This window comes from Gopherus evgoodei, chromosome 20 (assembly GCF_007399415.2).
Source record: "Gopherus evgoodei ecotype Sinaloan lineage chromosome 20, rGopEvg1_v1.p, whole genome shotgun sequence".
Lineage (NCBI taxonomy): Eukaryota > Metazoa > Chordata > Testudines > Testudinidae > Gopherus > Gopherus evgoodei.
This window is the reverse complement of record NC_044341.1, coordinates 7,137,053-7,152,298: the sequence shown is the minus strand read 5'-3', so window position 1 is coordinate 7,152,298 and position 15,246 is coordinate 7,137,053. Positions and strand designations below refer to the sequence as shown.

The window sequence follows — 15,246 nt, the reverse complement described above, 5'->3', positions numbered from 1 at the left end:
CCATCGACGTGCTCTGGGCTCGACTCCCCCGCCCTGTCCCTGCGGCGGAAGCGGGGTCCGGCCGGGGCGGCTGAGGCGTCGCGCGGAGCTGATGCAACCCGGCGCCGGCGACTGGAGCAGGGCAGCGGGGGCGCCTCGCCGGGGAGCAGCGCAGCGCAGCGGGCCGGGTCACGGTAAGGGCGGGGGCACACGGGGCACCCCAAGCCCCCCCCATAGAGCCCCCGCCCGTGGGGGGTCCCCCCGGCCCACCCCTTCCCGCGCGTAGCGGCCTGGCTGGCCCCCCCTCGCTGGCGGGGCGCGGGGCTGAGTAGTGGGGACAGGACAGGCTGGCTGGAGCGGCCGGGGGCGCTAAGGTCATAGCGGGGGGGAGAGGGGAGCGCTCCGCACAGCCTTGAGATGGGGAGAACAGCATTGATCCAGGAGCCCCAGGAAGGGAAGAAAAGCCCCCCCCCCATCTTAGGCGCCTGGGTAGGGTGACCAGAGGACAACTGTGAAAAATCGGGATGGGGCTGGGGGGTAATAGGAGCCTATATAAGAAAAAGCCCCCCCCCCCAAAATCGGGACTGTCCCTATAAAATCGGGACATCTGGTCACCCTGAGCCTGGGTGACAAACACAAGACATTGGAATTACGCTCATAGGAGCGTAAATTTCAACCTCGGTGGTGTTACTGAAAATCCGGAGGGATGATTCAGGCTACTGGCATGTTTAGTGTCCATGGTAGTAACCTATTTAGGAAGGCTGGAAAGGGAGTGGCCCTCCATGTCAATAATGGCATCAGCTGTTTCCGAGTCCCTGGTAACTCGGAGGAAAATTATCTTAAATGCTCACGGATCAGTGTGCTAACAGATATTAGTGGGATATTAGTTGATGTTTGCTACAGACCACCGAATAGCCCAAGGGAACAGGAGGACAGCCATATCTATAATATGTGGGGGGGGGGGAAGCTATGTGATCATAGACTCATATGGGGGATTTCAGTTTGAGTGACATATGGAGAGGTCTCATGCTACCAGTATTAAAGCATCGTTGGAATTTCTAAACACTATATATGACAATTTAATAACTCAAAAAGTGTTGAAGCCAACACAGAGGAATTCTTTATTAGATCTTGCTTTACCAGATATAGTAGAAACATAGGCCCTTGTATCAGAGGCCTGGTATAAGGCAAGACCTGCTCACAGAATCTGGCAAGAACAGGGCTGATATTGCAGAAATACACATTCCTAAAAAGTGCTAGTCACAGAGTACTCACACAAACACGTTCCAATATCAAGTAGTACCAGAACATTCCGATGCCAGGGAGGTACAAAAACATTCCCCAAAGACAACAGGAACACACCGACCCCTCCTAAAAGATAAGGTCAGGATGACAGTACGTAACTTGTTTATATCAGGGTATAAAGATGTATCTCAGGAGTATCTTTGGCCAGTTGAGGGGGGAATGGAAAGCCCTGCCACTGAGTGAGTTGCGTCCATTGTCATGGGCTTACATGTCTTAGGGCTTGTCTACATCAGAAAGTTGCAGCGCTGGTGAGGGAGTTACAGCGCTGCAACTTTGAGAGTGTCCACATCTGCAGGGCATCACCAGCGCTGCAACTCCCTGTTTGCAGCGCTGGCCGTACTCCCGTTTTGTCTCGGGTGTAGAGGATCCAGCGCTGGTGATCCAGCGCTGGTAATGCAATGTAGACACTCACCAGCGCTTTTCTTGACCTCCGTGGAAGGAGGAAGCCTCTGGTAATCAAGCTGGTTTCCTTTCCCGGTTTGCTCTCTCGGTCCCGGAGCCAGCCAGCAAACCGCAGGGAAGGAGACCTGCTTGCTCGGGGTTCCGGGACCGAGAGAGCAAACCGGGAACGCCGCGGTTTGCTCTCTCGGTCCCGGAGCCAGCCAGCAAACCGCGGGGAAGGAGACCTGCTTGCTCGGGGTTCCGGGACCGAGAGAGCAAACCGGGAACGCCGCGGTTTGCTCTCTCGGTCCCGGAGCCAGCCAGCAAACCGCGGGGAAGGAGACCTGCTTGCTCGGGGTTCCGGGACCGAGAGAGCAAACCGGGAACGCCGCGGTTTGCTCTCTCGGTCCCGGAGCCAGCCAGCAAACCGCGGGGAAGGAGACCTGCTTGCTCGGGGTTCCGGGACCGAGAGAGCAAACCGGTAAAGGAAACCAGCTTCGCCGGGGTTTGCTCTCTCGGTCCCGGAACCCCGAGCAAGCAGGTCTCCTTCCCCGCGGTTTGCTGGCTGGCTCCGGGACCGAGAGAGCAAACCGCGGCGTTCCCGGTTTGCTCTCTCGGTCCCGGAACCCCGAGCAAGCAGGTCTCCTTCCCCGCGGTTTGCTGGCTGGCTCCGGGACCGAGAGAGCAAACCGCGGCGTTCCCGGTTTGCTCTCTCGGTCCCGGAACCCCGAGCAAGCAGGTCTCCTTCCCCGCGGTTTGCTGGCTGGCTCCGGGACCGAGAGAGCAAACCGCGGCGTTCCCGGTTTGCTCTCTCGGTCCCGGAACCCCGAGCAAGCAGGTCTCCTTCCCCGCGGTTTGCTGGCTGGCTCCGGGACCGAGAGAGCAAACCGCGGCGTTCCCGGTTTGCTCTCTCGGTCCCGGAACCCCGAGCAAGCAGGTCTCCTTCCCTGCGGTTTGCTGGCTGGCTCCGGGACCGAGAGAGCAAACCGCGGCGAAGCTGGTTTCCTTTCCCGGTTTGCTCTCTCGGTCCCGGAACCCCCCTTGAAGCCGCCCAACAGCGCTGCAGTGTGGCCACATCTAACACCACTTGCAGCGCTGGTTGCTGTAAGTGTGGCCACTCTGCAGCGCTGGCCCTATACAGCTGTACTAATACAGCTGTAACAACCAGCGCTGCAAAATTTTAGATGTAGACATGGCCTTAGTATCCTTGTAGAGTCCGCCAGGTGCTATTACTGTGCTTCGCCTGGCACCTTCATAAACATTAACAGATCTTGTGTGTCACTGGGCAGTTGGTTCAAGGTCTGTTGTGCTGGCTGGCTGCGCACAGCTGGGGCAGCACACAGAGAGAACACACACATAGCCAAACATCTGACCACACCAGATAAAGCTGTCAACAGATTTAGTTCTAATCACAGAACTAAAAAGTAATGGTGGCTTAAGTACAAGCAATCTTGACTGGATCACAGTTATAATGTGCAAGTAGAATAAAGTCCAGACCAGTGATATATATACTTGGTACTTCAATAGGACCAATATCACAAAGCTGAAAACAATTATGAGCCAAATCGTCTGTAAGGAAGAATTTAATCAGAAAAAAGTGAATGATAATTGGGAATCACATAAGAACACCTTACCAGATGTCCAAAAATCCATACTCTAGAAAGAAGGCCATAATGGGTTAAAACAAAATCTTGGTTTAGAGGGGAAGTAAAGGCAGGTGTTTAAAAAAATATAGAAGAAGGGAAGTTGATAGTAATGCATATAATTCAGAAGTTGGAAACTGTACAAAATTGATTAGGAAAGTAAAGGGATGCAAGGAGAAATCCATGACTAGCCGAGTTAAGGACAATGAGACATTTTTAAAATATATTAGGAACAAAAAGAATCCTGACAATGGTATCGGTCCATTACAAGATGGAAATGGTAGAATTATCAATAATAATGCAGAAAAGGCAAAAATGTTCAATAAATATTCCTGTTTTGGGGGTGGGGGGATGGAAACAGATGCTATGCTCTCATCTGGTGATGCTAACACTTTCACATTCCATTAGTTTCTGTGGAGGATAGACACTTTTAATCTGCATGTCCCAATATCTTGCATCCAAGAGCTTCCTGAGGCTCTCCCTGGACTGTTCATGTTGATTTTTAATAAGTCTTGGGGCACTGGGGAAGTTCCAGAAGACAGGAAGAAATCTAATGTTGTGCCAGTTTTTAAAAAGAGTAAATGGGATGACCTGGGTAATTGTAGGCTTGTCAGCCTGACCTTGATCCTGGGCAAGGTAATGGAGTGGCTGAGACATTATTCTCCTTTAATTCTTTATTGAGTGAGTCATGTAATTAATGTAAAGCAACAATGGATTTATGGAAAATAGAGCCTGTCAAAATATCTTGATATCTTTTTAAAATTAGATTATATGTTTGGTTGACAAAGGTAATAGTGTTGACACAGGATACTTAGACTTCTGTAAGGTGTTTGACTTAGCACCCTATGATATTTTGAATTAAAAAAATTAGAATGATATAAAGTTAGTGTGGCACACATTAAATGGAGTAAAAACTGGCTGACTGATGGTTTCCACATGTAATTATAAACAAGGACTCATCATCAAGGGGGTGTGTTTCCTGTAGGGTCCCTCAGGGATTGGTTCTTGGCCTTATGCTATTTAACATTTTTATCAATGAAACAACACACAAATTGGGGGAGCGGTAAATAGTAAAGAAGGCAGGTCACTGATTCAGAGCAATCTGGATTGCTTGGTAAACTGGGCACAAGCAAGCAATGTGTGTTTTAATGCGGCTAAATGTAAATGTCTACATCTAGGAACAAAGAATGTAGGCCACATTCCAGGATGGGAAACACTATCCCGGGAAGCAGTGACTCTGAAAGAGATTTGAGGGTCACAGTGGATAATCAGCTAGATATGAGCTCCCAGTGTGAAGCTGTGGCCAAGAGAGCTGATGCAATCCTGGGATGCATAAACAGGGGACTCTCAACTAGGAGTGGAGGGGTTATTTTGCATCTGTATTTGGCATTGGTGCGACCACTGCTGGAATCCTGTGCCCAGGTCTGGAGTCTGCGATTCAAGAAGGATGTTGATAAATTGGAGAAGGTTCAGGAAAGAGCCATGAGAACGATTAAAGGGTTAATGATAGACTCAAGGAGCTCCATCTACTTAGCTTAACAAAGAGCAGGTTATGGGAAGACTTGATCACAATCTGTAATTATCTACATGGGGAACAAATGTTTAATAATGGGCTCTTCAGTCTAACATGATCCAGTGGCTGGAAGCTGAAACTAGACAAATTCAGACTGGAAATAAGGTGTAAATTATTAACAGTGAGAGTAATTAACCATTGGAACATTTCACCCAGGGTCATGATTGATTCTCCATCACTGACAAATTTTTAAATCAAGATTGGGTGTTTTCTAAAAGCTTTGCTCTAGGTATGATTTTGGGGAAGTTCTGTGGCCTGTACTGTACAAGGGATCAGACTAGATGACCTTGGAATCTATGGTTTCAAACCGGTGGCTGGGGAGTGAAAGTCTGTGTGTCCCACTACCCAACCCTGCCTGCCCCTGGTCTGTGAGTGGGGAGGGAGGAGGGATGCCTCCCTGCAGGGTCAGAAGGTGGTTATAGATTTTTAAGAGTCTGAACCACCCCAGGGCAGGTGCCTTGCCCATGCCCTCTAGTGAGCTGTGCCAAGAGACCAGCAAGGGGGGTGAGCCCCACACAGCTTCCTCTCCCACTACACAAGGCCATCAGGGTGTGTGCCTCTCCCTGTGTGCAGGGGCAGTGGGATCTGTGCCCTGGCTGAGCGGGAAACCACACCAGGAGTCCTCCCCCTATGACTATCAGGAGGGTTCCCCTCCCTCCCTTTCCTCCTGTGACATGTCTTCTGTTTAATCACAGTTTGTAACAGCTTTACTGGTCAAAGGCTGACGCAATGGGGGACGAGCTGACCCCGAGGGAGAAATGCCACCTGATCACCCGGAACCTACAGGTACCTCTGGAGTGGGGGCCTTCTCTGCCCAGTTACTGAGACAAGAAATACAAAGGGATACGTGCCTCACTCTACTTATCTAATTATTATTACTTGTGTTACGGTAATGCCAAGGACCCCACTGCACCAGGGGTTGTACACAAAGCCAGTCCCTGCCCCAGAAAGCTCCCAGTCTAAGAAGTGTCCTGAGGATTGAGGTGCCCCTTGTGCACCCCTCCCTAGATGATCGTGGAGTTTCTGTTGTAACCGCGCTTCTGGGCTTGGTTCCTGCCTCTGCCGTACTGTGACCTTGAGAAGCCCCTTAACCTCTTTGTGCCTCCATTTCTCCAGCTGCAGTATAGGGAGAATACTGAGCTGCCTTACAGAGGTTTTTCTTTATCTCTTGGCTCTTCCATAATGCTCATCAAGTGCCTCACAGTCACTAATGGATTTATCAACTCAGCAGCTCAGTGAGATCGGTAAAATCATTGTCCCTATTCTGGAGAGGGGAAACTGAGACACGGAGAAACTAAACAACTCACCCAAGGCTAGAGAGAGCCAGCTATAAAACCTAGATCCCCTGATCCAGAGTTTTAACCAGATGACCATCCTTCCTCTTTTGGAGTTACTAGCCCAGTGTATTGCGTTCCTTCTCCCATGGCTGTCGTGGTCTCTGCTGGGTCAATAGGCATGCTGAGTCTGTTGTGCTGTGTAACATGCAGCCTCTGATTTCCTCACAGGAGGTTCTCGGGGAGGATAAGCTGATGACCATCCTGAAGGAGCGAGATCTGAAGGTGTACTGGGGGACAGCCACGACAGGCAAGCCTCATGTAGCCTACTTCGTACCAATGTCCAAGATTGCAGACTTCCTGAAGGCTGGATGTGAGGTACCTGCTCTACCCTAGATGCTGAGACCTTGGGGAGGACAAAGGGAGAGAAGGGGAGCTTCAGACCCAAAGAGGTCAGGAGCATGGGATACCTTCAACTCCGTGCTGGGTGGCAGAAAGGAACCTGTAATGCCTCTTATCTGTGTAACACCCAGCGTAACGTGCCCAACTCCCCCTCCCGTTCTCTGCCAGGTGACGATCCTGTTCGCTGACCTCCACGCGTACCTAGACAACATGAAGGCGCCGTGGGAGCTGCTGGAGCTGCGCACGCACTACTACGAGACCGTGATCAAGGCCATGCTGGAGAGCATTGGCGTGCCTCTTGACAAGCTGAAATTCATCCGGGGCACTGACTACCAGCTCAGCAAGTGAGCTTGCGGGAGCCTGCTCCTCTCACGGGGGGTGTTCCCTCCATTGCCTGGGGGTGGGATTTGATGGCTACTATGAGGGAGAGAGGACAAGCGGCATGGAAGGAGTGAGCCTCGGCTATCTCATGTGCTGACCAGCTCCACAAAGGAATCCGGGGTTGGGGGAGACAAGTGGGATATTGAGCCAGCTGGGGGATCTGTCTGTTCTGAGCCAGGGTCATTCAGGAAAGGGGAGTGGGGGTAAGATAGCTACACATCTGATTTCTCTCCGCTCCCGCCAGTGTCCCCCTTTGCGTGCGGTGGCTATAGAAGAGGAAGGTTTGAAGCTTCCATTTGTCTGGCTTCAGCAGCAGCATCGACCTGTTCTCTCCCCCCAGGGAATACACATTGGACGTCTACAGGCTCTCCTCTCTCGTCACCCAGCACGATGCCAAGAAAGCTGGAGCAGAGGTGGTGAAGCAAGTGGAGCATCCCTTGCTGAGCGGTCTACTCTACCCAGGACTGCAGGTACCTTTGGGGAGGGGGGCAGACACCCTGAAGGAACCCGTCCCTGTCCCCTGGAAGGCTGCAATGCATGCGCCAGGCTGATGGCAGTCCCCCTTCCCCTACTGCTGATTAGGGCAGATTTTCTTTCACGCTAATCAGCATGAGTATCTGATGTGCAGCCCAAATTTCGAGGACTTCACCTGGTGTCGGTGCAGTGCATGGATATAATGGAGGTTTGGCTGGTTGTTTTCACTGGTGTTTGTACCAGTTGCATAATATCCCTACGTATCCAGGATGGATGTGGGATTCCACTTTCATGTGGAGCTCGGATTCCCAGCCCTGAGAGCTGGGTGGATTTCTAGGGTGTGAATACTAAAAGTCTGATGTCAGCTGGGGTGTGGGAGTCCTCGTGCTGCAGCGTCACGCTCATGGGTGTGTTCTCCCCACAGGCCCTGGACGAGGAGTACTTGAAGGTTGATGCTCAGTTTGGAGGAGTGGATCAGAGGAAGATTTTCACCTTTGCAGAAAAGGTTAGAACTGGGGAGTGTTTTGAACTTCCAGAAATGCAAGAGGGTCCCCCAGGTGGCTGGTTCCAGGTCTCTTTGAGCAGGGGGTTGGACTAGATGACCTCCTTAGGTCCCTTCCAACCCTGATAATCTATGATTCTGTGAACTCTGCCTGCGGCTGGATGGCCAGCGTTGTCTTATGCAGAGCATCTGTGAGGTCACCCAGACCTCTCTTCAGATTCCTGCTGCTGCCCATTGGTGCTCCGTGGCTGCTGATGTAGCTGTTCACAGGGATGCGCTGCCAGGTCAATGTTTGCAGCTGGGGCCTTGCCCCATGCAGGGGTGACAGTGACATGGCTTTTCCTTCCCCCCTGTCGCTCGCTGCCCCCTGCAGTTTGCCCACTGGTGTGTGCTGGGAGTGGGTCTGGGCTGACTGAAGAATGGAGCCTGCTCCAAGCAGAGGGGCTTAGGATTCAGCAACATGTTTTGAGCCCAGCTTTCTGCACTGGGGGATGTCTTGAGCCCAGATGCTAGGGATGAAGAATGCACTGGGGAGTGATGGTGAAAGCTGCTCCTCAGATGAGGATGCTTAAAGACTTTTAACTCCTTTTCCTTCCCTAGTACCTGCCCTCCTTGGGCTATGCCAAGCGCCTCCATTTGATGAACCCAATGGTTCCGGGGCTGACAGGCACCAAGATGAGCTCTTCAGAGGAGGTAGGTTGATGAACCACATCAGTCTGTGCAACAGTCCTGCAGGGCGAGGAGTCTAACCCTTTGGGGCTGGTAGGCTAAGTCCTGCAACCCCACTGGCTGAGAAAGGAGCCCTCCTCTCTTCTTACTGTTGGTGGTGGCTTGAGAGAGGTGGTACCAACTCCAGCACACCCTGCCTCTTCTAGGGCGGAGGTAGGGAAAGATGCTGAGAGCCCCAGAACAGAGACAGGCGCCCTCAGGTTCACTGAAGGTAGCTTGGCTGCAGAGTGCTGAACCTTACAACTGGGCTAAAGTAACACTCCTCTGCATCCAGGGTGATACAAAATTAGTGCAGGATCCCGAGTGGCTGCTCTGCCTGCTTCTGGTTTCAGCTCACAGATCGCCTCTTCTCCTCCCACGTCCTAGGAATCGAAGATCGACCTTCTGGATCGGAAGGAGGACGTGAAGAAGAAACTGAAGAAGGCATTTTGTGAGCCGGGAAACGTGGAGAACAACGGCATTCTGTCATTCATCAAGCACGTTCTCTTCCCACTCAAGTCAGGTGACTGTCTCCATGCCCTGGAGAGGTGTGTGGCGGGGGTGTCTTTCATCAGAGCCCTTGCTGGGCCATGGCTGCTTAAATGTAGGCAAGAGGCAGGAAAGCGAGCATGTGTTTCTCTGCATCCTAATGCAAGGCACCCACTCGTGTGCTCCAAACCTGGCACTGCCTCCACCTCTCCGAGAGCCAGAAAGGAGACACCATCCGCTTATAGCAATGACATGACCTTTTCTGGTCCCTGCTGCGATACCCCTCATCAGTTGTTGGGAGGAGATGAGGAGGGGGCGTTATTAGAGTTGCCAGTGGGGACAGTGCTTCAGCGATTTGTCTTCATCTCGGTTAATCTGACCCTCTAAACCCTCCTTGTGTCACAGAGTTTGTGATATTGAGAGACACAAAATGGGGAGGAAACAAAACCTACACGACTTATGAAGAGCTGGAAAAGGACTTTGCAACTGAGGTAACGTGGGGCAGGGGGTTGCGATCACCTCTCTCATGCCCATACTGCTGTGTGCATGGAAGAACCCCTGGAGCATGCAGAGAGGCCCAGGCTGTTTCCTCTGCCACAGGCTTTGAGTAGTGGGTCAAATGTTGATCTCTTGCACCACAGGTAAGTCTGTAGGGTTGCATGGGGCATCAGTAAGGGCAGATTCTGGGCCAGTGAGTGTGGTGGTGCAGGTGCTATGATGATATGAGTCAGCTACGCCAGGAGCAGCCAGACAATCAGTGGCTGGTGCAGTATCCCCTGTCTATAAGTCTAGTTGTTACTGATCTTCCATTTCTGCCAGTGCCTTTCATCTCTCTGAAGCCTCCAAATTTATCAGTACACAGATCACCCACAGGGAAATGCAGCCATCTCTGGGTGGGAAAACATTGGCTGTTCAACAATGCAAAGCAACACTGCCCAACAATTTAGGATAACAAGTGGAGAAGAATCTGGTTCCAGTTTAAGCCTCAGGGAAGTTTGAGGGAAATGGAATGTCATTATCAAAGCTAGAGTTTGACCAGGGTGGTGGGGTAATGTTCCTACTCTTTGCTGGCAAGAGAGGGGAGAATACCATGAGATCTCTAACTACAATGGTGAGGACTCCAGTTTTACATTTCCAGTGCCACAGCGCCTCCTAGCACCACAAAGGAGAATAGGGCGTGGCTCTGACTCCCAGGAGAGCATGGCTGAGTCACCAACCCCATATCCTGCAGCTTCCAGCTATTCCTCCGGGGGATGGGTCTCCCATCCAGCTAGTGACTCAGCCCTGTCCTTCTTAGGATGCGATCCCATTAACTCTCACAGCATAAGTCACTGGCTGCCCCACCTTACAGCTTTGTTTAAATGGGCACAGTCATACGAAACTGCTCCTCCCTTCCAGTCCACTTCTCCCCGTACCCCAGAGAAAATCTCCTCCACAAACCCTTTTCTTTATTCACACGGTAGGTTGTGCACCCGGGGGACCTGAAGAGCTCAGTGGAACTGGCTCTGAACAAGCTGCTTGACCCCATTAGAGAGAAGTTCAACACCCCAGAACTGAAGAAATTGACCAGCACAGCATATCCTGACCCATCTAAATCCAGTAAGCGAATGCCATGAGCTTCCAAGGGAGAGGAATCCTTGTTATGAAGGCTTGGGCTAGGGAGATGAGTCCTCCTGGTGGGGCTAAGAGCAAACAGAAGAAATTCTGGAACTTGAATTCCGCCAGCAATGACCACGGGTGGCTCAGAGTCTGGGTGATACGGGACTTGGTCTCACCGCCTGATGCAGCTCTTCTTCCTGCCTCTCTTTGGCCAGCATCTGTCACATCTGACTTGGTTTGCCCCCAGCAACGAGGGCTGATGAAAGAATGACCTATGGGCCATGTGCCTACCCCAGTAACAACAGATCCCAGCACGCAGTGCTCCATTTCTATTGGAGCTGCAGTCAAGCTGGAACAGTGCATGCTGGGAGCTGTGGTCCGCACAAGCTGTATTAGAGATGAGGGTGGCTGCAATTTGCTCGATTTGTATATAAATTGGTTGCTGCTGGGAAACCAAAAACAGTCTGGGGAGAGTTCAGGTTCTCCTAGTCCCTGCACTCCTCCCACAAACGCACCTTCACTTGTGGCTGGGCACAACGCTTCTCAGGGCAGGCTGGTTTTTCTCACTCTCTTTCTTTTGCACATGCAGAGGCTTCAGTGAAAAACTCCACCAAGAATTCAAACCCTGAGGATGTGGTCCCGTCCCAACTGGACATCCGTGTTGGCAAAGTGGTCAGCGTGGAAAAGGTACCAACACTGTAGCAAGGATCCTGTGACAGGAGAGCAGGGATGGCAAAGAAAGTGGGGGCAGACAGTGGTTTGCAAGGAAAGTAAATCCTTCCAGGCTTGTCAGAAAGGGTTGGGTCTCTCTGCATGCTTAGCTCTAGGTTTGCTCTGCAGGAGCGGCACCTTGCAGCAATTCTTCCCTGAGGTTTCTGAGAGTCCTGTGCCTGGGAAGTCCCCATACAGGAGGGACTGGGCTTGGGAAGCAATGAGATTAGTAACTGGGTCCTGTCCACCGGGAGCCCTGACCCCAAAATGGCATCTGTGGGCTGCTTGGTACCAGAATAGGGGGCAGTGGTTTGGTAACATATTAGATGGCAGTTTTTCTCCACAGAGCTGTTTAATTATCAAGGCTTAATGAGCTCACCAGGTGCTGGGAAATGGGCCTTACCTTTCATTAGTGATGGTCATGCTCTGGAACGCAGCTGAGCGAGGCAGGTAGGGATCTAGAAATGATCACTGCTGTCTCTGAATTGGAGGAGTGTTGGAACAAAGATGGTGTTGGGGGTGAGACCTGCCACCAGACGGCATGCTTTCCCTTAAACAGCTCTGTACTATTAACACAGCAAGGTTAACCTGTGGAACTCACTTCTGCAAGACCTTTGAGGTGAATAACTTAGTTTAAACAAAAAGATCAGATGCTTTAACGAATGAAAACATCTCTGCAGTCACACAGCACAGGATTAACCAAATCAAATTACCGGGGCCAGTGATCATGATGCTTCAGGGCCTCGGATGATCACCTGCTGGGGTCAGGAAGAAATTCTCTGCTCCCCAAAACTCTTCATTAGTGAGATAGTATTGTAGAGAGGGGACTTATCCCCAAAGGCAGTCAGCACCAGTCCTTGTTAAGGTCCTGGACTAGATGAACCAGACAGTTGTTACATGCTCCCATTAATCTCATTTGATGGTGAGCAGCTATCAAGGAAATTGCCCCAGGGGAAATTCTCCCTCTTGGAACTGTCAGTTGCCTCTTCCTAGCCTGAGATGAGGCGGGAGGAATGGGGACAAGGATTTGGATCATCCAGAAGTGGAGGCTGCTCTGGGGGGCTTGTTTCCTCATGGAGTGACTCGAGCACTCACTTGGAGCGCATACGTAAACCACATGAGCGCCTTCCTGCTCATGTGTGCTCTCAGCCCCCCTTCCCGGGGGATGACCGTTCTCAGCTGTACCTGCATTGGATTTGCATTGGCAGCACCCTGATGCCGACAGCCTGTACCTGGAGAAGATTGACGTGGGTGAGCCCGAACCCCGGACGGTGATCAGCGGCCTGGTGCAGTTTGTGCCGAAGGAGCAGCTGCAGGACAGGATGGTGGTGCTGCTGTGCAACCTGAAGCCCCAGAAGATGAGGGGAGTGGAGTCCCAGGGCATGCTGCTGTGTGCTTCCAGGTGAGGGGAGGCAGGGATAATGAGGCTGGATTTCAACTTGTTTCCCATATGGGGCAGGAGAGGAGAATACAGCCTAGTCCCCCATCACCACTCACAACATCCAGGCTGCCTGTTGACCCCTGGCTCTTTGGCCTCCTACGGGGAGGAGGATTAGAACAGGCCCCTTCTTTGAGGTGCTAGCTGGTCACTCCTTGTTTCTCCGCAGCGTGGGTGAGCCCCGTCGAGTGGAGCCCCTGGACCCACCAGCAGGTTCCTGCCCAGGGGAGCGTGTCTATGTGGAAGGCTATGAGAGTGGGCAGCCTGCTGACGAGCTCAGACCTAAGAAGAGAGTCTTCGAGAAGTTGCAGGTAAGAGGGGGGAAGCTTCTTGCCCACGATGGGACTGGCTGCTGCTGGGGACAGGGCCCATCTGTACAGTCGGAGCCCTCTAGTCACCCAGGCAGCCTACAGCAGCCCTGTCACAGCTTCAGGCCCTCTCAGCGCTTTACGGCCCCTGCGTGAGATGGGGATGTTGCCCCTCTTTCCAGGTGGGGAGACTGAGGCACACTGCATGAAAGTGACTCACGTGAGGTTACACAGAGGGAAGAGCAGAGCCTAGAACTGGAGTCTACAGTCCTGTGCTCTATCCCCTCTGCCTGGAGAGTAGATGAACACAACTGGCACAACACTGTCTAATCCTGGCTAGCCAGGCATCTGCCAGCTGTCAGTTAACTGGCAGTAGGGCTGGGGTGATTGTACTCCCTGGGGAGGCCAAGAAGGCAGCTATTGGCAGAGACCTGTTTAGACCCAGTCCATCTCAGTGGGGTCTTGTTACCTAGCAGCTGGCAGGCTGTCGCCACTTAAGGGCAGTGTCCAGTGGTCAGAGAGGGCGAGTGGGAGTCAGGACTCGTGGGTTCTGTTTTCTGCTCTGCCACTTACTTGCTGCATGGCTTTGGGCAAGTCACATTCCTGGTGTGTACCTCAGTTTCCCCAATGTAAAATGAGGAGTGGGATATCTTGTAGAGAGGTTAGGAGGGTACTTGCATTGCTGGGAAAGCACTCAAGGATCATCTAGTGAAAACAGCGATAGCAGTGTTACAGCAGGGTCTGCCTGTGCCCCCCCCTTTGCTTCACCATTGGTGCCTATAGTGAGGGTTAAGGGCCCCTTTTGCCCTTAATGTGAGTTACGTGGCAGCATTCCCTGGTAGACATTAGCTGGCATCCCTTCCTGGGGCCTGGCAGGAACAGTGTGCCTGTGCCCAGGGATTTGGGAGGTGGTGGGGGCCTCAAACAAGGATTCCTAGCCCCAAGGCCACATACTGCAGGTGTGATCGGGATGAACAGGCATTGGCTAGCCAGTCTGACACGTCACCCCACCTGCCTCTCCCCAGGCTGACTTCCGGATCTCTGAGGACTTTGTTGCCCAGTGGAAGCAGAAGAATTTCATGACCAAGCTGGGGAATGTCTCGTGTAAAACACTGAAGGGTGGGAACATCAGTTAACAAGTGCCAGCCCGTCCCCCTTGTCCTCTCCTCACCTGTTGCCATCCACTGCTCCATTTTGGGTTCTGTTCCCCCAACCTCCACCACGATCGCCGCAGGGCCACGCTCTCCCCACTGCAGCATGCATCTAAGTGAGGGAGATTCAGCCCAAAGCACTTGGGGGTCGAGGCTGAATGTGCGAAATGTGGTAGTTGGTTCACACCTTGCAACTGAACTTGGGTAGGTTTGGTGGAGAACCAACCTCCAGAAGCAGCCTGTTTCCCTTCGAGCTGCCATTGACCTGCTCCCACCCAGCTGATCTCTGGAGAAGGCCAAGCATGATTCAGGGACCATGTAGCTCCTGAGCACCCAGCAGGAGCTAGCGCTGCAACCTGTTGTCTGTTTCCCCTGTGAGTCCTCCTACGTGCAGCTCTCCTGAAGTATCCGAAGTCGGGGTAAAGTGTGATTTATAAAAGCACAGGCTGGGTGGATTCCAGCCTCTCTGAAGGTTGCACTAGAGCCGGCTAGAAGCTGCCGCCGTTGGAAAGCTCTGCTCATTTTAAATGCAAGTATTTCAGAGAAGAATAGTCGTTCAAACCTGTGTCGTTCGTAACGGGGAAGAGGGACTGCGGGACATCCTGTGTAAAGACAGTCACCTTACATCTGCCTCAGCCCCCCCTGCGATCTGTGCAGGGCTTGAACTGCCAAGACAAGGGGGCTGGGCCTGTGGAGGGCACGCAAGGCTCTCCAGACACACCGGGCTGCTCTGCAAGCCCAGGGCCAGGGTTGTGGAGCTCAGCCCATGGAGCTGCAGGTGGGATCCTCTCCCTTTAGTGTTGAATCTGAAATCATCCGTCATTGTTAAAAACCCCAATAAAGTGTGAAACTGCCTGAGGTGTGTGTGATGGGGGATGGGACTGTCTTGCTGGAGCCAACAGCCGGATCGTCAAATGTGCGGGCAGGA

The 15,246-nt window shown here is 52.3% G+C and overlaps 1 protein-coding gene across 2 annotated transcripts; it reads left to right on the top strand.

The window, feature by feature from the left end:
• Positions 1-56: 56 nt before the first annotated feature.
• On the top strand, positions 57-15,173 carry YARS1 (tyrosyl-tRNA synthetase 1). 2 transcript variants are annotated; one of them, XM_030538855.1, is made up of 14 exons: positions 57-141; positions 5,577-5,667; positions 6,387-6,533; positions 6,726-6,901; positions 7,279-7,408; positions 7,837-7,917; positions 8,515-8,607; positions 9,010-9,145; positions 9,517-9,602; positions 10,575-10,710; positions 11,300-11,397; positions 12,630-12,823; positions 13,029-13,170; positions 14,193-15,173. In XM_030538855.1, exons 2-14 carry the CDS (start codon positions 5,611-5,613, stop codon positions 14,301-14,303), a joined length of 1,587 nt encoding a protein of 528 aa, XP_030394715.1. In that variant the 5' UTR covers positions 57-141; positions 5,577-5,610; the 3' UTR covers positions 14,304-15,173. The 2 variants fall into 2 exon arrangements, with proteins under 2 accessions (XP_030394715.1, XP_030394714.1); XM_030538854.1 differs by having other exon boundaries at positions 65-173.
• The last annotated feature ends 73 nt before the right edge of the window (positions 15,174-15,246 follow it).